This window comes from Cupressus sempervirens, chromosome 6, assembly GCF_028749045.1.
Source record: "Cupressus sempervirens isolate cs-2001-9-10 chromosome 6, ASM2874904v1, whole genome shotgun sequence".
NCBI classification, from domain to species: domain Eukaryota; kingdom Viridiplantae; phylum Streptophyta; class Pinopsida; order Cupressales; family Cupressaceae; genus Cupressus; species Cupressus sempervirens.
This window is the reverse complement of record NC_143123.1, coordinates 148071832-148096562: the sequence shown is the minus strand read 5'-3', so window position 1 is coordinate 148096562 and position 24731 is coordinate 148071832. Positions and strand designations below refer to the sequence as shown.

The 24731-nt window shown below is 37.8% G+C and overlaps 1 protein-coding gene across 1 annotated transcript in view; it reads left to right on the top strand.

Moving 5' to 3' along the window:
* Window positions 1-24731, top strand: part of SRFR1 (Tetratricopeptide repeat (TPR)-like superfamily protein) — a 260775-nt gene that overhangs the window by 142355 nt on the left and 93689 nt on the right. Inside the window, exon 14 of the mRNA XM_089787186.1 lies at window positions 12594-12680. Coding sequence (XP_089643312.1) covers window positions 12594-12680 — 87 coding nt within the window. The remainder of the gene's footprint in view (window positions 1-12593; window positions 12681-24731) is intronic.

The window sequence follows — 24731 nt, the reverse complement described above, 5'->3', positions numbered from 1 at the left end:
TCGAATGGCCAATGATTTGACAAATGTCACAAAATTGGTTCGTTGGACACGATCCTTTAGTATGACCGTCGGTCTTACACTCCGTGCACCACAACTCATTGCCTTTTGGCTCCTTCTGCATGTTCTTAAACTCCTTCATCACGCGGATCATGTCTTTCTGTAGGGCACGAACCTTCTTACTGTTGCCTTCATCGTTGTTGCTGTCATCTCCGGTAGGCTCGTCATCATCCGAATCAGATGAGCTAGTCTTCGTCTTCTTCTTTGTCTTCAGCTCACTTTCAAGGTCCAATGCCCTGTTATAAGCTTCCGTATATGACGACGGTGGCACAATTTTTATTTTCCTCCGCAACTTCGAGCGTAGGCCTTCCATGAACCATCTTTTCTGAAGTCCGTCTGCTGGCTTACTTTCCATTTTATTTATCAAATCTTTTAATTTCCTGGCATAAACGCGGACGGTTTCGTTCTTCCCCTGGTTAGTATTGAAGATTTCTGCTACAATTTCATTATCATCCCGCAACAGTTTAAATTCTACCAGAAACTCCTTTTTAATGTTATTCCAATTGTTTAGTGTTTGTGGATTTGTATCAGTAAACCAATCAATTGCTACGCCTCGTAGGGTGGTTAGAAATTGCCTCATCCAGTCGTCTTCATCAGTTATCCCATTTGCCTTCCAGATCGTTTCACATGTTTTGCAATGTCGAATGGGATCGGCCGTACTATCGCCATTGAACTTCGGTAGTTTCTCTTTTGGTCCCGCCATCATGATTGGTTTCTGTAAACAGACGTTGCTCGGTCCTGCAACATTGGCGCTCTTCACTCCCACACCGGCGGACTGGTCTCCCACACCGGCGGACTGCACTCCCACAACAGCGGACTGGTCTCCCACACCGGCGGTCTGCACTCCCACATCGGTAGACTGCTCTCCCACACCGGCGGATTGTTTTCCCACACCATCAGACTCAACAGTTGCGAACCTTGGTTTAAAAGGGTGTTTTGAAGTTGCCCCCTGCGGAAGTATATCCTAGACGAATTGTTCACTCCATGCTCTTGCTCCGTCGGCACTTCGAGCTGTGCGAGTCGATACTCTTCTATCTGGATTCTCTTCCCTCGGCGAACACAAATTCAAAAACTCCTCTCGTGCTTCTTCCACCAATTCCACCCGCTGCTGAGTTTCCTCCAATAATTCCTCCGTGCTTTGGTTTCCGTCGGCAATCTTCTGGAATCTCCTTCGGCATTCGGCTTGCTGTGCCAGAATTAACTTTCTTGCACAGTACGAATTCCATCTTTTCCCTTGGCCTTATTTCGATCCTTGTTAAGCTGATTTGGCATTAATCTACATTCTTCCCACCTTCCAGGTTCATAGAGCAACGATGCCAAATGTTTACTGCATGGATTAATAAATGCACATAGATAATGAACACGAACAACATAACTCCTTAGATTATTCACATATGCCAGAACATTACATTATGCTTGATAAGATGAATGATGAATGATCATTTACAATGATCTCAGATGAGATATAAATACTATTCGCCGAACCTTCCCGAAGGGGTCCGTTGGCCACAAACATTATGTCCGCTACAAACTATTTACTCGTCGGTTACAGAATACAAAAACACTGACCACAATCACTCCGTCGACTACAGAAACACCGATGACAATCACTCCGTCGGCTATAGAAACACCGATGACAATCATCCCGTCGGCTACAGAAACACCGACGACAATCACTCCGTCGGCTACAGAAACACCGACGACAATCCAGTCGGCTGACAGTTTCTACCGACGACACAAATTTGCATATTCTCGATATTTCTTGGCATTTGGTTATGTCCTATGTTTCCCTGAGTTTCTGGGATTGGGAAATGAGTTTCCTAGACATTTTTTTTGGGCCAGAGCAGGGGATGTGTAAAAACCCCTAGCCGACTCCCAATTTGATAAATGAATTCACAGACTTTTATTTGCAAAATTTAATTGTTCTCCAATTGATTTTTGAATTCTCCTAGGTTGATAAAAGATAACAATTACAAGAAGTTTGGGAAAATGTTATAAATTCAGACTATAATGGGTATGAGATTCTTTGCATTTGATGAAAATCAAAAATCAGAAATATATGTATTAATAATAGCACCGGGTTGCAGGTATTTTAGCAATTTATTAAATTAAGAGAAAGAGCAATTGCATATATATATATATATATATATATATATATATATTCTTAATACAATTCCAATTAGCAAACTGAACCTGGCTCGACTGGTTGTGGCAATGGTTGTCCCTTTTCGTATATGCTCATGGCGGAGAATGTAGATGCACAATCAGCTACAGCAAAAGGGTGGCGTCTCCAACTGAATTTCAATCAATTGTTGTCATCCACACATACCCACAGCTATGGCCCTCTGAAACACGTGACCAATCAGTCTCCCACAAACTCCAGGAAAGATGTGTTAATATTATTCTGACTGCCATAGCTCCACGCAAAGGTGTAAAGGCTGATAACTTCAGCAGGATATCGTCTTCTTTACATATTGCTTACTTCCACCCATGTCTGTCAACATACAACTAAATTCACAGTGTCCAGCTATCACTATACGTCCAACAACACAAATGTAGACTTTTAGCAATAAATCATAAGCCCACACTTTCCAAATCTCCAAGCCACAAGATTCATAGTAGAAGATTTCAGCAAACTTCAGATTCGTTATACTTCAGCAATGGAATAAAAACCATAGTTACACCACCCTGGGGGACGGGGGGACGGCGAAACGGGGGGACAAGTTTCCGGGACGGGGGGACAGAGGGGCCTTAATTTGGGGACGGCGGGGGGATGGTGGGGGGACGGCGGTAGGGGACAAGAGGGGTGTATATATCTATGCATATGGTATTTAAAAATGTTAGTTATGAAAATATGTATTGCAATATAGGATGTAAAGATGTAAAAGAGTGAATACTTGAAACATTGCATTGAATTGGAACATCGAACATTAAACATAAATAGTTGAATTTGCAAATAGTGAATAGTAGGATGTCCCCCATCCTCGGTGGAGGTGGTGGAATCTAGTGGCACCGCTGGGGACGGGGAGACGGAGTCGCCAAGTCTCCGGTGCGTTGAAGTCTCCGAGACGTCGGGCAAAAAGGGGGGGGACGCGTCCCCGTGTTACTATGATAAAAACACTTCTCAGATATAGTGATGAACAATAGAGAAGGTAGGCAATCTGAGGTATACCTCAGCAGCTAAATTGTAAGTGCAATTCTCAGAATTTCCAACCCTTATACTTTAGCAAAGGCATACAGTTAAGAACTGAGGAAAAAGCCACAAAGGCACAAAATCAAATATATAGTCAAGCGTGCTTTTTCCAATGAGATGAGCTTTCATTGGCAAAAGTTTCCATAAAACTGCACTTCAGAAAATATTGAAGTTTCCCAAAAGAACTCAACACTAGAAACTTTCCAACTTGCTTTTTGGAAATATCTCTTAAAGTCATTATTATAATAATATAAACATTATTATAATAATGCAAGTCGTGAATAATAAATAAATCAGAGGTCATGCAATTATAACTTGATTAACTGTAGGTGATGACCAATTGCCATGCCACCCACTGCATTGCCAAAAATAGCAACTACTAGAAATGGTAAATCCATAACTGAGACCCCCAAAATGCCCTGTCAGCTCATGAGGGTTGCCATGATGAGCTAACTCTATCAATCAAACAGAGTGGCCAAAAACAGGGACATTATAGGATGGGAATATATATATATCATAGTTATAGGACTCATACTCGCCTCTGACACGAAAAATCAAAATCTGACTTGGATTCGAACTCGAATGCGAACTTGATGGACCGGACTCGGCCAAGACTTGGCAAGGATTCGAAAAATTGAAAAACCCATGAAATTCAAAGATTTTTAAGGATTTAACGAGTTTTTCATGAACCATTTAGTTAATTAACATCAAATACACAATAATTGAGATAAATAGAAGCTACTTAACACTCATACACAATTTTGCATAGATCACATAAGTATAACAGCGAATTTCTAAAGGAAAAAATTTGAGTAACATAATATAAAGTTAAACATATCGTCATTGTCAAATGTCTACAATATATGAAATCCATGGAATCAAAAGTTGAAAATATATATCACAATATTAGCTAGAGTGTAGAATACTCAGGTTCATAGTAGCCTATGCCCTCCTATGAATACACATAAGATAAGTCATGGAAGACTTAGATATTGAGAAATATGTTTGTTACCGCTTATGTGTGCATTGTAGACAACAACAGGGCTCTCAAGTATGTCTATCAATTTGCTTGGTGAAACACAACCTTTAATGGTAAAAGTCTTTTAATAACAATTATAGTTGGGTTACAAATTTTTGCCAAGAAAATGATCAAGAACATAGCCAGCAACGCATATACATGTAAGTTTGAAAGTTTATAACTTTATGGACAACACTAGAGAGTTTTTAAACTTCTAACATTCATGAACACATAAGTCTAAAAAAGAAGAAGAAAAACTCATATACATCATTATAAAATTCTAACACAAATATATGTAAATCTGAAAATATTTGTACAACATTATTGAACTCTACAATGCTGATAGCGACTTCTTCATTATGAAACCCAACTAGTGACCAATATTGGCAATGAACCTTCAATTTGGTAACTATCCTTCATTTTGAGATGCAAGTCTATTCAGCTGTGTAATTTGCTATAACCTATTTAATGAAATTTGAAGATTTAAATTTTAAATATTAAATTTCCTATAATATTCAAGATTTTGAGACATAAATTTGAAGATTTAAGATTTAAGATTCAATCCTTAATAAATTCTTGACATACCACAACATCATTTTCAGAGTTAATATACACTGCAAAAAAACACCTTCCAAAAATCTCTGTCTTTTAAATTTAAAAAATGTTAATTTTTTTGTCTTTTAAAATAAAAATAAAAATTCGGGAGAGTCTTGGGCTCGAGACTCGGTAAGTCCATGTGGACTTTGCTAGGACTCATCCGAGTCAGAGTCCAGAGGCCATTTACCTTGGAAAGGCCACCTCTGCCTCGGACTCGCAGAGTCCTAGAACACTGATATACATACATACATACATGCATATATACATATATATCTATGTATGTATGTATCTGAATTTATTTGTAAATTCAGATACATGCATTCTTGAATTTCAGATTTTCAAAACATTTTAAGTGTAATATCATCATAGAAACATAATTTGAAATTATCAATTCCATTCATCAAATCATCATAGAACATAGCATCAAATTGAATCATCATCTAAGAATAAGAACATAGAATGACATCAAATGAGAGAATGAAAGTATCATAGATTCGTATCATAATCATATATCAAAATGTGCAACTTTTAGACATATGATTATTGATAGTTGATACATTAAAATATTGAGATCATAATCATAGATACTTTAAACTTTTAATGTATCAACTATCAATAATCATATAATCATTCCATCAGTGTATCAACTATTAATGATCATACAATGTCAAAAGTGAAATGCTCCAAGTCTGAAACATCAATACCAAAATGAAAACAAAATAGTATGACATCTGCCTCTAATCTTGATCCATATCAACATCAATATCGCTGTCATCCTGACTGCAACTGCACAAATTCTAGACGTTGTGTGCGATGTGCGTCCAGACTGCAACTGCACAAGCTCCACCCTCTGTGTGCGACATCCAACTACAACTGCACAAATCCTGTGCCTGCTTTCAACTCCAAATTCTTCTTTGTGCATCATTCGTCTTTCGGGCAGCAAAACAAAACAAAAAATAAATGAACAAAACATATCATATGTCATAATGTTATTTTATTGTTTTTCTGACCTCCAGCGTGCATGGGTCCTGCGAATGGAAAAAAAATGGCATTTAATAATGTTTTTTGATTTAATATTTTATTTGGACCTTGGAAACCTTAAGACGTCCCCAGTCCTCCCTGGGATGGTCAGCACCATCAGGAAACACATTGACCATTTCCGAGCTTTCAGGGATGTGTTTCGTATTTTCTTTTGTCGGTGGGGATGACTTGGAAACATTTCCATCTGTCGCCTCATCCCTGAGATGGTGACAATTTCCAAAACCCTGGGTTTAGGGCTGGCATTGCTTCCCTAGGTACATAGGTTTTTTCTTCAAACCCTAGTTGGGCAATTAAGCATTTCCTACAGCCCTTGGACAAAAACCCCGCAACAAAGATTGATTGTGGGGAAGGAATTCTCCGTATTCAGTGTATGGCTGATTCAGACAAGATTCATAGTTGTGTTGAAGGTTTTTGAAGTCAGAGTTGCATTCAAGTGATAAGTCTTTCGAGGTTTGTAGTTAGCAGTTTATTTTATAATTTTGTGAAACAATGAATTTGAAGGAAACAATTAATTTTCTGTGTGTTCGTCACTATTTATTAATTTCTCTAATTCAAGTGCTAGATTTTACCTTTAAAAGGAATGCTTAGGGAATGGAGTGTCACATTAAACATTTTTTGTGAGAGTCTGATGTGTTTACGAGCAAGCCACGTGTTGTATAGAAGTGGTGTTGAAATTGAAGGAGATGTTGGAAGATTGTAGAGGATGTGGAATAATCTCTTATTGGTAACTGCAATAATTTTTAGTAGTCAAGGAAAATGGAGGAGTTTTAATGATGCCGGACACTTCAAACAGTGGCATCAGACTTTGTCTGTTTAAATAATTAAAAGCTATTTTATTGGCTTTGGTGAAGGTGCAAACAAGGTTTAATCAATGTACACAGCTTTGAGAGGAGTACCAAGGTTATTTGGACACTTATTATTAATTGACATGACTTTGGTGAACAAGGAGTATCGGCTGGTTTAGAAAAACTACAGATGCTCTTATTTTTCAGCTGCCACTCAAGGAAGGTCAGCTCTAGAAAAAGAAGTTTGCAAGTCCTCGCAAGAGACATGGGACTGCAAGTAAAATGATGTGGAGCTGCAGAAGAGAGGAATCATCAAAATAAGTGTTGTTCTGTTTATGAAATAAAACACAAAACTACAGTGACTAAAGGTGGTTGCAGCAGTTAGTTGGTAGCCAGTGACTTATTTAATAGACAAGTCAAATACCTGAAAGGAGAACAATTCCAAAGTGCAATCACATACTTGGGGCAGTAAGTTATGGCGACTAATATTTCCAGATTAAGTTAGAAATCGCTCTTTTGGATTTTCCTTAGTTGTCTAGAATCAATCTATAACATTGAATAATATTTTCATCAAGTTGGTACTGGTCAGTCAATATAATTTAGTTCCCTATTGTATGAAATGGAATTTCTTTTAAAGAATGTTGAAATGAGCACACATAGAACAAAGAATATGTTCAGTAAGCTTATCAGCCTTAAACTACTATCCTTCTGTTAAACAATTATCATTGTACAGGAACAAAATTATTTCAGCACTTCATACTGTTATGGCTAGTTATTTTGTTCTTGTGCATTATAGCTGTGGATATTGGATTTAGATTTACCTCTGTCTTGCTTTTTTCATCCGTTAATTTTTTAAAAATTTGTGTTCTTGATCATAGTATTCTCTATTGTAATTAGCCATTTTATGATTCCCATTGATTGACTTTGGTTACTTGAGAATCTTAATACAATCATTCCTTCTCTCTTGCTCTAATAAATTGTGATTATCATTGTGATAGGAAACAATAGTATATATTGACTAGAAGGCAAGATAGAAAGCCCTAATCACTCTGTATACAATAATCTCCTATTGTTCAAGGTAAGATTGATGACGAGCGGGTGCGGCGGGCACATGAGCTCAACTTGTGTGTTCATGGTCTTAGACCCACTTCTGACCCTGCTGCTGCTGGACATTCCTTTCTTTCTGTCCAACTTGGTATCTCAGACATCACCTTGGATAGATGCTGGTTTGGTACGGGGGACATCCTTTTTATTAGATTCTTCTCTTTTCAAGATAGGCTTCATGCCCTTAGAGCTAAGAGAAAGTTATTTTCTCTCCCCTCTAAAATTTATCAGGACAAAGATTTTACTAAGGCACAGGTTACATAACTCAAACAGGCTCGAAGAATTGTGGCAGATGCTAGGCGTTCTGGGAAATGGGCTGTTATTAGGAATCTTAGAGCGGTGGTTCGTGATTCTCCTCCTACTAGTTGGGTAGAGAGGACAACCTCCAAACCGGCATGACTGTCCAACAACAGCCTGACAAGAGGAGACCTCCTTCTATTCTTGTCAATTGGTGGAATGGTAATGGCTCTTTATGGTTATTACTTGGTCTTTTTCAGGATGCAGTGGGGTCCGTAGATATTTTGGCTGTTACTGAGACTCATGAGAGCCGTATGCGCCCTCTTCCAGGTTATCTTGGTTATTAGTGGCTGTCAGTTTGCAGGGATGAGGTCCGGACTTCTGGTGGGCTTTGTGGGTCTAGGGGTGTTGCTTGTTTGGTTCGAGATGATATCTTCAGTGTTACTTCTGTTGTTCACTCTGACGCCTATGCCAGATTTATGTGGGTCCGGATTCGCTTGCGGAAATATTGATAGAGAGATATTTTTATTGCTGTTTTTTATTTTCCACCAGTCTCCTCTCCTTATGCCATTCATGACCCGGGGAATGGTAATCTCTATTGTGACCTTCAGGAGACTATTTCACAGTTCGAGGCTTTGGGTGATATTATTATTCTTGGAGACTTCAACGCTCGAACCAAGGATCTTCAGATTCCTTTACATGATTGTGGCTCTGATTCGAACTGCACTTCTGAGTTAGATCCAATTACTATGGGCTTGCAGCGCACCTCAAAGGATGTTCTTGGACCGTTCTCAGTTTATGGCCATCACCTCCTCCAGCTTTGTGAGTCTTCTGGGTTGTTGATTCTAAACTGTTTATCCTTACTTCCTGGATCAAACCTCTTCACTTGCTGGCCGCACTGTGGTGGTGCGAGTGTTGTTGACTATGTTATTTCCTCTCATTCGTTCATTTCTTCCATTCGCAGTTTCACCATTTCACGTCTCCCCTTAGCTGATCATGCTCTTCTTAGCATTTCTATTTGCGTTTCTATTTTACGTATCACCTTAGGAAATTTTTGACACCCACTAGCTTTAATGAGTCACTTGCTGCCTCTGACATGTTTGATTCACTTGCCTTTGCCATTTGGGATTCTTCTCTCCTTTCTATTCCCCATCGTTCCCCTTCCTCTCTCAGAGCTAAGTGTCGGAATACCTGTCCTATGAATAAATGGTTTGATGTTGATTGCAAAGCTTTCCATCGCTTTGTTTATTTTGCCTTTGAGGCTCATTCTCCTGCCTTTACCCATCTGCGCCTTTCGTACCTCTGTATTCTTCATTGTAAGAAGCATTACTTTGCCTCCATTCAGTGCAAAACCCTTTGTTCCACGCTTATTCAAAATCCCCATATCTTTTGGTGTACCCTTTTCCATCGTTGCTCCTCCCTGTCCTCCACTCTCGACTACCGCTCTCTGACCTCCATTATTACTACACTTTACAACATTCCTGGGCAGTCACCTCTCCACTCCACTCCACCTCCTTACTGTTACTTGTTCACCTACTCTAGTATTATGGAGGTCATCAGATCTTTGAGATGCAGCAGAGCAGCAGATGTAGAGGGTTTTTCCATGCAAAACTTTTCAAACTTGGTGCGTCAGTTCTTGGATCTTACCTTCCTATATGCTTTAATAGAGTGGTTTGCACTGGGTTTCTTGATTCTTGGTCTAGACATGTGGTTTACCCTATTCACAAGTTTGGGCCTGCTTCTGATCCGGGTAACTACAGAACTATTATGAAAGGACACACTTTTGCCAAACTTTATGCCACTGCTCTGAACACCATGTTACCTAGTGAGCTTGATAGAAGAAGCTGTAGGGCTAAAGGACACACTGGTTTTCAGTCAAACTATCAGACTATGGATCATGTGTTTACATTGCGGGCTATCATTGAGGAGGCTAGACATCACTCTCAAAAGGTCTATTGTTGTTTTGTGGACTTCCGTAAGGCTTTTGATTCTGTTCCTAGGTTGGCCTTATTTTAGCGACTTTATGATATTGAGATCTCAGATATGTTACAGGCTGCTATTATGAGGCTTTATGAGAGGGTAATCGGTAGGCTCAGGACTCCGAAGGGATTTTTTGATCCGATTCAGAGCACCATTGGGGTGAAGCAAGGTTGTCCTCTTTCTTCCACATTGTTTGGTTTGTATATTGATGAGTTGGAGGATTTCCTTCTGAAATCCTCCCAACCGGGAGATGGGTGTTATTTGTATCAGGTCTTGATCTCCATTCTCCTCTTTGCTGAGGATGTGGTTCTCTTGGCTTCTTCTCCTGACAGCTTACAGAGACTCCTTGATGGTCTGGCTTCTTTTTGTGTTCAGCGGCAGCTTGGGATCAATTTGTCTAAGACACGGGTTATGGTCTCTAACTGTTTAAAGACCTCACATCTTCATTTTTTCTTTCAGGGACAAGAGGTCGAAATTACTCCCTCTTATATGTATCTCAGTGTGAAGTTCTTAGGACCACATTTTAGTTTGAGACCTGTTATTCAATCCAGAGTTAGTAAGGGTATGGGTTCCCTAGTTTTGCTGGAGAGACAATGCTTTAGGCATCATTTTTAGGATATCTCGTCCAAGTTGTCCTTTTTCGACTCTCTGGTTCATCCGATAGTTCTATATGGTTCGGTTGTTTGGGGGCTTTCTCTTAATACTTTTGATTCGGCTTCTATTGAGCTGTTTTAGACATTGTTGTTACGATGTATCATTAGATGTCACAGACTCACCCCTCACAACATTGTCTTGGCTGAGTTTGGTGCTCATCCTCTCAAACTTGCCATCATTTTTTACTTGATTTGGTTTCTTCATCAGCTTCGTGGTTTTATGGAGACATGTGTTGACCGGCATAGATACTCTCATCCGACATATTGTTCTTCGGTGGAGATTATGAGATTCGGCACTTCTGCTAGGTCTCGATGCTAGTATGCTCAGGCCACCTCTCTATTGGGTTTGATTGGGATTGACATTGATTGTCTTCCTCCTTATTAGTTTTCGCTAGATGCTCCTGCTCATCTTCTCCCCTCACGTTAGGAGTTGAATGAGCATGTCCGACAAGATATTTATAGTCAGTACATTACCACTACCTAGAGTAATCCCCTAGGGGGTCTGCGACCTAGGATGACCTTCTATGCTGAACATTTTCTTGAGATTCAGGATGGTATTGTTGTTCGCCTTGCTTATCTGTATCGGCGCTGGAATCATCCCTTACGATTTTCTTTAGGCTCATTTAGAGTTGGTTCTCATCGCCTCAGGGTTCGGATTGACCACCATATGGATCGGGCTAATAGGTTATGTCAGTTATGTACTTTGGCAGAGGTTGAGACTAAGATGCACTTCATATTTCGTTGTCCTCTTTACTATGAGATCAGAGGGAGATTTTATTGCCTTTTCAAAGACTGTTCTTCTCTTTCGATGTGCTTCAGGTATATTGACGGCGATGCCTTGCACTTTTTCTTTAGGAGGCCACCCATCTTCGAGAGATTACCTTGTAGTCTTTTATTCCTCAAGGGCGTACTTCAAATCAGCTCATTACTGCCTTTTTCTCTCTCCCTTGTCTCCTCCACAGGGTTTGAAAATGCCTTCCACTACTTCTCATTCCAGATCAATCGGACATTGTACCAGTCTCTCCAGGTAGTGACAGTCCTATAGCGGTTCTTCACGGCATTCTAAGGCTATGGATAGTTCACGGGTGGACCTCTCTATTATTGATTTCTTTGTGGCAAGGAAGGACCCTTAGTCCTTACCTTGTCTTTTTTATTGTTTGTCTCTTGCTTTAGTTTCTTCTCAATCACTGTTTGGTGCTTCTGCTTTGGCCAGCTCTTCTGTTTGTATGCTTAGTCCCATAAACCGTTTTGGTTTTTCATGGACATTAATATTATTATCTTATCTATAAATAACACCTCTTCAACAAGACTAGATAAAAAAAAACTGACAAGACAGAAACCATCTTCCAGATTTTGGTGTTCCTTAATGTAAACTATCATAAGAATGAGACGATCATCAATTTGATGACAACTTGATTTCTTTGAGTACCTCTTGTTATGTAGCTGACCCTATACAATAGAGAGCCATCGGGAGAACCATTACTGACCACCCAGTACTTAATATATGCATCGATGGTTTGCTATTTAAGTCATGATTAATGAACATTGTATTGAGCTGCATAATGTATTATCTCTTAATTTATTTCACAAAATGCACATATTGTTGAAAAAAATCATGATTCTCAGTACAAAAGACCATCACAAAGCTAAGTTAGCAAAAAGTAGATCTCATATCAGCTGGGTAATGATCATTGCATATTTTGTCCACATGATTGGAATAGATTCTATTTCCTGAATTTTAAAAAGTTAAATTAAAATTTCAGTGCTCATTGTAATGACATTTATCATAAGAATTTGATTTATTTGTTCCTTTGTAGTGAAGTAATGTGAAGAATTTTGCGTCATTTACTACAGCAGTATCATTTGGAAAGCTGCATACATATTATATATCCAACATTAGAGCTGATTTTGTGGGAATGTTTATGCAGCGTGAACTTGCTCTATATATTGCTTCAAAAGCTAATGTATTCTTCAGCTGGTTTGACATTGATGGTGATGTACATCCTATGTTCAAAGTAAGTATTTTCTGCTCCTGTTTGCAAGCATGTTGTGGATGTCAGAGTGGTCCTTGTTGTAATGTTACAAGTAAATGTGGAAATATAATTAAAATGTCAATATTAGAACGTAATTTCTGACAACTTGTGTTGGATGTGTTATTTTATATATAATGCTCCCGCAATAAAATTTATGTTCATTGAACTTTGAGATGTAATATGTATATTAACAAATGGGTTTGACAATGGGCATAGCGAATTATGCAAAGTGCTGTGATATAATAAAATTTGAAGCCAGAAAAAGATCAAATGAACAAGATTTCTGATTTTCTGAAATATACTGGATACATTGCTTTTTATTTGTCACTGAGCTGCTGCTCTAAGGCATCGGATATACACACACATTTCTAAGGTTAACTGATAAGTGTTGTTTTATGGGAAGATGATTTTGATGCACAGATATAACTTGTATACTTAATCAAAGTACACCAGTCAACTAGATGTCAAGCAGTGCTTTTACACTTTGTCAAATTTTGTCGATGTTAACTTGTAGCCAAATATCTGAACCAGGATTCAATAAATTATAGATCACTTCAAAAATCGGATCTGGAGCAGTCAACCCCTAAAAGCCATTATTTTGGGGAATTAAAAGCATGTACTTCACTAAGAAAAAGAAAGGATAAACAGGATGCAATGATTAAAGCATCAGTCCCTTAATAGATATAGAAGAAGACTCCTGAATTATATGTCTGTACTTCTCCAAAGGAATATAAACCTAAAAAGTTGATGTCTAATTTTTGATTTTATGTTACGTATAGAGCAATTTGTGACACTTTCAAGTATCAAAGTACCCTTCTGTGAAAGTACAAGGTATCACCGAAGCAGAATATGAAGGGGAATGACAGTTTGGAAAAGTCAACCTATTCTCTCAATCTTTGTTTAAGAATTTGCCTAAGGCAATGAATGAAAATGCCATGATCTAGAAGCTCAATTGATGGCACATGAGAGACAAAGGATTTGATCCTCAAATGACTTGATTCATAGATGATCAATAATAGATAATCAGATTTCAGAAAATGAGATTCAGGTACAATGCATGTAAACGTGTCTAAGTATATAGGGCCCATGCAATGCAAGATGACTAGGAGTCATGCAAGTGATAAGCACAACAACTAAGCACATGTCCACCAAAGGTGGATTATCCTCCATTGTGTATGAAAGTATGTGCAACCACGAGAGGATAAGAATACAAAAGTGTAAAGCACAAAGCGAGGTGGGCGACAACATGTTCCGAATTCAAGTGCAAACTCCTATTTGTCTACATGATGACTAATATAAAAATGCATTATCCTAAGTAAACTTAAGTAAAGTGTAATTAGTAATATTTAATTACATCAACACCCCCTCCTTAAGTGTAACTTAGGAGAAAGCATTTAAGCTTACAAAGCTAGATGAAAGCGCATGATGGGTCTCGACTACTAGGCCATGTTAGGTACCCATGTACTAAATGCAAAAGAAAACCAATGCAATCTCTCATAAAAAAGAGAAAGTGGGAAAACCACATGGGAAAAACCCTCCCCCAAAAATAGAAATAAAAAGAAAAACAAGATGCATGGATGGATGAAGTAATCAAGACAGTTCCATTGTTACATACATCATGCATATTTAATAAAGAATCCCCATATAGGAGAGAAGAAGTGGAAGAGAGACCAAGTAGGCCCCCCCAATGTAGAATGTACACCTGTGTTAGATGCTCCAAGCTGGATGTAGAAACTACTCCATGGGTGCAGAACAACATTCCTCTCCTTAGGAAGAAAGAAAACCAAAGGTGCATAAATGAAGCTTGTCCCATCTATAGGAAGAAACCTCAAATTATATGGGATCTCTAAAACCTTGCTCAAGTGCCCCCAAGTCAATATTGAAAGGTGCCTCCTCCAAAACATGTGTACTATGCCCCTTGCTGAAAAAGACAAATTGGGATCATCTAAGGATGAATGTAGAACATATGTCAAAGACTCAAAAGCCTCCTCTGAAGATGAAGTGACCCCCAACAATTGTATCAAAGTATCCATCATTATGTCAACCTCAGAAGGATGATCAAGTAGAGAATGAATATGAGGGTTAGCATGTTCTTGCGCAACAAAGAAAGAAGGATCATCTTCACCAAAGAGAAGATGAATGCCATCAATAGTGTCTTCCAAATCTGCAATGTAGGACTCCACAAACAAACCTACAATGTCTATCAAGTAGTAATCCTATGGAGCCGAGTCTGGAAGACAATAAATAGTTTGTTGCACTAAATCACCTGGATCCATGGTTGTGTGAATGCAACCATTATTGGGAACAACAATAGCTAAAATCTCAGTAGGAGGAGGAGAAATGGATGGCTCAAGGACTTGATCACATGAAAGAATACCCAAGTTCAAGTAGCCAAAATTCTCCTCAAAATCTGAATCAAGACTAGAAGAGTGATCAAAATCTGTTGAAGAGTCAATGTCATCAGCATGAGAAAAGTCTGCAAAGTAGTATAGCCAAGATGAATTATCAACCACCTCTATAGCAATAATCTCTCTAGTCTCCAAATTTTTGATAAAAATTGAATTATGTGTGAATTCAAGAGTCCTCATTGTAACCCCATGAGTGAGCTAATAGATGATAAGAAGATTACGACTTAAGTTAGGTACACACAACACATCTTTGAATTATCCCTCCCCCTTACCAATAGTGCCTTTCCCAATTACATTTATGTAAGTGTAATTGTCCATCAAATAAGGCGGAGTGTGACAAGGATCAAATGATGAAAACATTGACTGTGAAGATGCCATATAATGAGAAGCCCTTATATCTAGAAGCCATATCCCTGAATCTTCACTTGAAGTAGCTACTAAGGTTTGACCTTTTCCCGTGTGAGGAAGAGGATGAAGAAGTCAGTCTTGAAGGCAGACTAATTTTATTTTTCTTAAGAAGATTCTTGAGTTCATCTATTTCCTCCTTGTAGTAGTGATGTTCTTCATGTCCATTCTTCTTGCAATATGCACAAGTGAACAACTCCCTCTTGGACGACTTCCCCGTATTGTTGCCATGGTTCCTACTTCTTGTTAGATCCTTTTCCTTGATTATGTTTACTAGCTACCAATGCTTTAGACTTGGAAGACTTGAGAATCAACATGTTCATCAAGTTTGATTGTTCGACCATCAACATCTCTAGGAAGGCATGGTGTATGTGTTGGTTTCTATGATCGCTACACATGTACTAATGATTGCCATTGTAATTTATTGTTTTCCAAATGCATAATGAATGACTTTTAAATATGAGAGGAAGAGACATGTCTCATGAAGAGACATGTTTCTTATGGTTAATCATCATTAGATATAAATAACATATTAACAATAATATATATATATATATATATATATATATAATATAATAAGTATATATATAATATATAACTAAATGATGATTTACCAACAATAATGAATCTCATGATTGAAACAATCTGACTGTAACTACAAACTTAACACTCCCTCTTAGTTAGGGAGGATTGATATATAACACATTATTCTCTTAAGTATATGAAGGGATATTCATAGAATGACATATTAGGATATCAAGATGAATCCATCAACACACACACACACATATATTAACATATTTAACATATGGAATTTACTTCAATTCACTATGAGGCTAAATTCCTCAACACTCCCTCTTTAGCAAAGGGGGAATTGAAGCAAATATTATACAAGTTTAAATGCCACCTTAAGTGTGGTCTATGATAGGTTTAAGTTATGGTGTCCGACAAGATCCGGCCTAAAGAGCCATAAAAAATGATTTTCATGGTGTTCGACAAAATCCAGTGTAATAACCATGATGGATATCAATGTGTTTAGAAAAATCTGGCCTAATAACCATGATGGATATCAATGTGTCCAGCAAAATCCGGCCTAAAATTAATGACACCAATAATTTTCATGGTGTCTGGCAAAATCCGATCTAATAACCATGATGGATATCAATGTGTCCGGCAAAATCTGGCCTAATAATAATGACATCGATAATTTTCATGGTGTCCAGCAAAATCCGATTGAATAACTATGATAACACTTGCTCCAACACATTTTGGTGTTAGGAGATAGGTCTACTATTGATAAGATCGTCAGCTTTCAATAGTTACCTTCTGTTTGTTATAATAACTTCCAGCACTTCTGGAGGACAACTTAATGTAGTTTATTATGATAACAGGTCCAACTATTGATAAGATTGTCACCTTTCAATAGCTCCCCTCTAAATATATGTATCAATGAAAGATTGTCACCTTTCATGACATAATCACAAGAACATCATGTAGTGACTCCATTGATATCCACCATGAACCAAGTCAGAGGGTGGACCAACTACGGCTGCTACCAGAGGGTGTAACAAAGAGTTTTCACCTAATACTTCTCTCTCATAGAGGAGAGCATATTAGAAATAAAGAATTTATCTTAGAACTTCTCATAGAGAAGATATTATCCACAAAGGATTGCATTTCAAAATTTCTCCCTTTGAACATCGATCCTGGGAGGTTAGGTCCTCTAGTTACTTCCTTAGAAACTCTCTTCACCCAAGGATGCTTGTCGAACTCATTCTAAATTTGATATCAATCTTTCGACCTTGTGGTGACAAGTTACTTCCTCGTGATGTATACATGGGTAGGCCCATTTTAAAATCATGCAGTCAAACCATGTAAATTTAGATTCCCTTTGAATATCAACCTTTTGAACTTCTATATTGCCTTTGAAGAAGTGTTAGACTCCCTCTTCTTGGAAGAATACTCATTTAATCATGAAGGATATTTTCTTCAAGAGCCTCACTTTATCCAACCTGATCACTTGTTTGAAGCTACTATCATAAGTTGCCTAATGTGCCTTCCCTCTTTTCCTACAAGATGAACTTTAGATACTGATAGCCCTCATTTTCACTATAGCTAAAATTTGAAAATCCCTCGTGAAAATGCTTGAATTTTGTTGGTTAGGGTTTATGTTTCATTTATTTCCAATTTCTAGGAGAAACCCTAACTTGGTTATTTTTGCCCTAGCCCAGAATTGAAAGATTCTGCCCAAAGAAATTTATTGTGATATCCTAAGGTCTTGTCCTTACCCTTGCCATGAAAAATTCATTAAAATTCGCAGTCATTCTTACCCTTACCCTAGGTTTTTATGATGAGTAGGAGATTGTATCTCATTTTCAAAATCGTGTCCCAATCTTACGATCAAAGGTTTGGGTGCCTTGTCATATGGTCGAAATATCCTTCTCTCGATGTTACGATGTAAAGGTTAGCGGATGGTCGTACTGGTAAAATTTAAATCTCTCGATCTTAAGATATGTTGTTTTCATAACATCGTAGAAGTGAAAGGTGAGGTCTCCGACCTTACGACTCCCTTTCTATCGTGTTATCTTATGTCTCTATTGGTAGGTTTTAAAGTCAATGTCACGATGCTACGACAAGATGGTGATCGGGTGATTGTAAGGGACAAGATAATGACTTTCGATCTTACGAAGTGTATGTCATAAGATCATAGGGTTATGGAAAGTCAAGGCTAAGTCATGTTCCAATGTTGCGATGTGCAGTGATTGTAAGATGTTAAAGGCGAAAATGATGGCTTACGATGTAGCGATAAGTGGTGATCGTAAGATTGCGAGGACAAAAAGGGTGCAAGGTTAACATGCTGAGTTTCGATCCTACAACAAGGGGCAGATCGGGACATGGTAAAGGTTCTCAAGGAGACTTCCAAAGATACGAAAAGGTTATTATCATAGGAACGTGGCAAGTCATATCTCACGATGCTATAACAAGCTATAGATTGTAAGATCTCAGGGGTTTGAAATGAAAGTTATAATGCTACGATAAGGGACACGAGTGTTTGGTTGTAAGGGCTAAATGCAGGAGGTTTGAATGCACGATTGTAAGATCGTAAGGCGGTTTAGTGTTAGAGTGAGTTGGCGTACGGGCGGCTCCTCATTGGTTGAAAGTGTTGGTTCCCAAAATTGCGGATTGGAATCTTATGAGCCTTGCCTGCTCGATGCTGGGATATCCAACCGGTTAAGGCCAACTTGACGGGATGGATCGACGCGATCCAAATCCCTTGCGCTTCCAACTCTGCAAATGTTAGACTAATAAGATAATAAAATTTGTTTGCATAGTTAAAATTTAAGATCAATTTATATTGTTGCTCACATAATTTCAATATATTGTTGAAATCCTAATGTAATAACGAACCAAATGTTTATACCAATTTAATAACAAGAATTTAACTTTATCGATGTATTTCTTCTCATGATTATAAACTTATGACGAGTGTAGTAAACCTATTCTTGCACTTGCAAATTTAACTCTTAAACTTAAGTGAACCTTAATATTATTAATATAAAAAAATAAAAATAAAATTTGTGTGTTTTTGCCCTCGTATTTTGGGCATGACAACAAAATTGAGGCGTGTGTATTTGATCCTAGACAACAACCTTAAATCCAATACGCTTAAAGCAAATCAATTAGAACATGAATACAATGAGTTTTTTTAATGGCAAGAATTATAGAAAACTTCAAATTTGTGATTTATGAATTAATAGATAAATTTGATAATGTTTAAATAAAGAATGAATGCAACAAATGAACATATTAATTTCTCAATGGAAAGAAATGAAACAATTGCCAGCATATGAAATATGAATTAAGAGCAATATAAAGACCAGTGCTTAATTAAATGGGCAATCAGAGTCAATATTATAAGTTGAAACGTACAACTTTATAAAGTTAAATATATTTTAAACTATAAACAATTTTAATAATTTAGACACGATGGATCAAATATATGAATGCAATTTTAAACTAGTCTAGGATGCACTTTAACTCCTGCGGAGATAAACTAGACATAAATATGAAAATGATTAAATATTTCACAATATTTATGTTTATCAAATTTAAAATGCAATAATGACCCAGTTCACTTATCCAAATATTAAAATATTTATAGAAATAAATTAAAAAGTCATTTATAAAGGACACAACTTAATAATAATTTAAAACTCCAAAATTTAAAATAAATGATTATTCTGGAAATAAAATCGCAATAAAGACACTCCTTATAGATGGTTTATTTATTGCATTTGAATTCCGGAATCGCATATAAATTTTCTCTGTAATTCAATCCATGGGCTTTGTTCAAAACTTCATTTCTCCTCCAATAGAAGAATATAATCTACTATGTTCCCCGTGGATGCGTCCCCCCCAAAAAAACCAGCGTTTCGGGGACGGGGACGTCCTCGTCCCGGAAAATTCATTGGGGACTTGCATCCGTCCCCAATTTTTTAACACACAAAAAATTTAGAAAACTAAAAAAAATGTCACTTTTGCCTACCCCATTTGCCGTCCGCTGCCATCCCCAAAATCGGCAAAAAAAAATGCTGTCCCAGAAACCCGTCCTGCTGTCCCCTGCCATCCCCGTCCCGGAAACTCAGGGGAACATAGATAATCTATCACAGTGCATCATGATATATAAATTTTTTAGAATATCAATATGAATTGTTTATGGAAAAAGATTGTTTTGTAAGAATGAATTGACCATATACTTATAGACTATGAAAAGGTGTGAGTGAAGGAACACAATCACTCGGGCACCTAATCAATAAAACTACCCGATAATCCCAAAATATTTGTTAATAAAACAAATTTAAAGATAACCATTTCAAAAAGGAAAACATTCGGATTTTCATGGTTATTCCTTTCGGGTGCTTCAAAAATATTGTTTAGGGTTATTACGGTATCTCCCGCATCTGTCCCAATGTTTCTATTTCATTCCTCAGTGCGTACAAACAACGCTATGTTCAGGTTCTTCCTTGTCTGCTCGGGTGCATTAAACCTACATCGAATACAAAGAAGCGTTCGATATAAGTCATCAAATATTAACCAATATGCAATAATCCTCCGGCTTCTACAAAAACGGGCTCCTAAGTCTCTTGGGCAATTACTCTTCCGCAATCAGAATTCACGCTCTTGTGTATAACTGCTGCTTATTGTCATAATATTATTGGTTGCTAACAAATATCATCATATTTCCAGATTTAATCTTTAGCATCTGCAGACCTTTGCTTCTATGGACTTTCCACAACCGATGATGGCATTAATCCTTTTGCTGTATTCAAAGGCTTACTTCATTCACACTATGCGCTTAACACCATATATGTCCATCTAATATCTTCAGACCTCTTATCTATGTATGATAATCGGATCTCTTGCGGGGTTTGAGTGAAACACTTCTCACATGATATTTCAAAGTTACTGCTCAAATGTATTAGATTGTCCCTGCTCCTGATATAGAGCAGACATACCATTCCTCTGTACCATAGTCATCACTTTCAAGGCTGCTGTATAGTTTGTCTTTGCATAGAATATATATAGTTGATGTGCATGGGATATCTAGTCACCATTGTTGACATAATACAGGATTTCTTGTATTATCACTGATCATTTCTGCATATTATGTATGGGAATTGATTTCAGAACAATCATCATGCAATCACTTTTTGTGAAGATATCTGTATCTTTTCAATATATCAATATGCAAATATATTTACTGCTGCTTCAATTGCATGATTGCAATTTCTCTTTTATTCATTCTTCAACTATATGTATGCTGCAGTAAGTCTTAGATCATCAAATACCTCCCTTATTTCTGCATTTTGGCATCTAACATGTTGACAGTTATGATTGTAAAGTACGCATTGGTTGTCAATACACTCATCTCTGCATCTCTGTAACATGGCTTTGACAGTAACCTTCATTGCTTTGGGGCTGCACTTTAATGGTTTGTCACTCATCAATGTTTCATGCTAAGAAATTCTCCATATTTAATTTCTCAATCATATTCATAACAGTGTGCCATTTGTTGAAACCACTTTATAAAGAACAACACCCAATGCATATACATCCACCCTAGGAGAGACGTCTCCAAATGTTCCAAGTAGATGTGAAGGCCAAATTGATGATGCACCTCCGACCTCAGGTTCACATGATGAACATGTACATAAGAACCTTTAGTAAGAACTCCTTTGTGACCAGCATATCCATTCTACTTATGGCTGCCCTCTCTCCCCGAAGTTCTGCATAGTAAACAGCACCAAAACTACCTCCACTTGAATATAAAAGATGATAGCTTCTATTGAGATTTTGCAATCTTAGAACTACTCCTTTCCCTCTAGGCATCAACAACACCAACTTATCATATTTGCTTACTCTTCAAGATAAAAAATGGAGACTGGAAATTTCAGGCTTCATCAGAAAGCATGAACAAAGGTCACAAGGTTGCAAATTATATGTGAGCCGTTGATCGGATATGGATTTGTGGTTGTTGCTTACCCGCATTTTGAAGATGATCGAAAGTTAGCCAAAGCGGGAAAGTGAGAGACAAACATGTGTATCAGTGGGCCTAGGGTCAAGGCTTCAGCAATCAGTTAACATTCATAATCATTGTAGTGTTGTAGGAGTTAATGAGCAACCATGGGTTGAGGCAGCAAGAATGCGGTGATCTCCTATGTGGCATGGTGGGCCTAGGATGCAGAGCAGGATGGACAAATTATAAGATGACATTTGGTAGACTCCAGGAAGGATGAAAATTCGAAAGAGGTGGTAGGGATAGTTTTCGAATGAGTTGTCATATTTGATTGATAAAGCAAATGTAAATTCATTCGATATCTCATTCAAAAATGCAATCAATTGTAAGTTGCGATGATGCGAGAAGGATAAATCAAGCAGTCAAAATCTGTGTAGTCGCAACCTTGCAGAAAGTTAGATCTAAAGTGGAGATCAAGCTGCAAGCTTGCGAGAATGCTCAAGGCAGTTAGTTTTCAGTGGATTCGCACCTTCGCGATCTAAAATGATGCTAAGGGCTAAATTGCAGTGAAGGAGCGGTTTAGGCTAGTACGCAGCATTGTAGCTTCGCAAGATCGCATGATAGGTCAAAGTTCACTTGTTGAAGAAGTGTTGATCGTAAAAGGAAGAATGCATTCATTCGATATCACTCAGCCAAGGAATGGGTTAGGTTCTTACGACAGTCGTGAGATTGAAAGGGAAAGGAAAGGGACCCGAGATGTTACGATCAGCTGTGTAATCAAAGGGGTGAGAATGTTGAGTTGCGATGTTATGACATTATCGTAGGATCGGGAGGATGAATCTCATGTGCTAAGATGATAGGAAGTGTATCATAGGATCACAGGCGCTCAATTTCAGTGATGAGATGCTACGCTTCATCGTAAGGTCGTGTCCTGTGATCGTAAGATCGTGAGGAGGTGAAATGCCAAGGTAAAGTCAAGTGCCAATGTCACGATAGTGAGTGTGTTGTGGGATCGCGAAGGAAGAAATGGCGGCTTGCGACCATACGAGGATGTGATGATCGTAAGATTGTAGGATCAGGTGAAACTACGATGTTACGACAGGTGCTCTCAGCGCGAGATCGTAAAGGTGAAAAGTCAAGCTTCCGAGGCTATGGTTACGAAAGGACATGGTTGATTGCGATCGAAAGATAGTAAGGATAAAGAGGGTAAGGTAAGATGCTATGCCAAGGAGCTTAGGCCGTGATCATAGGATCGTATGAGGTTTTGGGGGAAGTTGAGATGATACGATAAAGGGCTTATTGGCCCGTAAGGCCATTTTAAAAGGTGTAAGATAATAAGGGTTAATTCCAGAGGATTGTAAGTGATGCAGAGCCACACCTTGTAAAACTCAGGAGGAAAAAACTCACTCAACTAAGTTGCTTCAAGGGGCATCTACAACCTCCAGGATCACACCCTAAAATTAGATTCAAAACAAAACTTTGAAAATAAATCCCCCAAAATTTCTTCTTGCTGCCTCTGGATAGACCTGCACTCAGACATGAATAACTTTCGAACCAAAAAAAGATTTACTCAATCCAACCGTTGAGATTTGGCGTAACTAGGTTTCAAACAACATATAATTTTTTTAGAGAAATCCAACGGTTCAAACCCGAGATATTGACCACGCATCAGAGTACATTTTTCTGCAAAACATTGCTTCTTGCTGTCTCTAGATAGACCCGTGAACAAACATGTATAACTTTTGAACCAGACAATATTTTCTCAATCCAACCGTTGATATTTTGCGTAACTAGGTTTCAAACAACATATAAAAATTTGAGAGAAATCCAACGGTTCAAACCCGAGATATTGACCCCGCATCAGAGTACATTTTTCTGCAAAACATTGCTCCTTGCTGTCTCTAGATAGACCTGTGAACAGACATGTATAACTTTTGAACCAGATCAAAAATCTTCAATCGCTCTGGTGAAGATGGGCGTAATTAGGCGTATAATAACATATCCAAAGCTCATGAAAATCCAACAGTGCATTTGGGAGATATTACCCATGCACTGAGACTAATTTTCTGCAAACATACCGAATTCGACCCAAAACAAACTTTTTAATCTTCTGCAAACTATCAACTTGTTTCCAGTGAGAAGATAAGAAAAATCCGTTCAAAACTTAGACCATCAAAAACTTGCACAAAGACAAAATGAAAAAAACATTCCATATTTCTCCAAATTTGATTCGTGTCTTACATAGCCGACTGGCTCACCCTTAAAACTGACTTTCTTTTTCCTATTAAAGGATGTGAAACGTTTTCTTCTTATTTTAGAAAAGAAGAACGTCTTCTATCCAAAAAAAGGATAAGAATTTGAAACGTTTTTTCTACCAATATTAGACAGTCGTTTTCTAAGTCAGGAATATTCCAAAAACTGCCTACTACCTATTATTGGATTCTAAAAATCATTAAACACTTCACCTACGAACTAAAAAAAACTATTCTAATTTAAGATCCACACACCTGGTCCTAGGTGGCTATATCTGGAGAGCTTATCGAACTGCTACTCTAGGTATGCCACCACATGTAGGACGTTATTACAAACTTCAAAAACTAAAAGCATTTAAAACATAACATTAAATTCCCTATTACATTTTCAACAATGTTGCCTCCTATAGCGTTTCTCTTCTCTGCCACTGCAGCAGTAAGATCGTAGAGC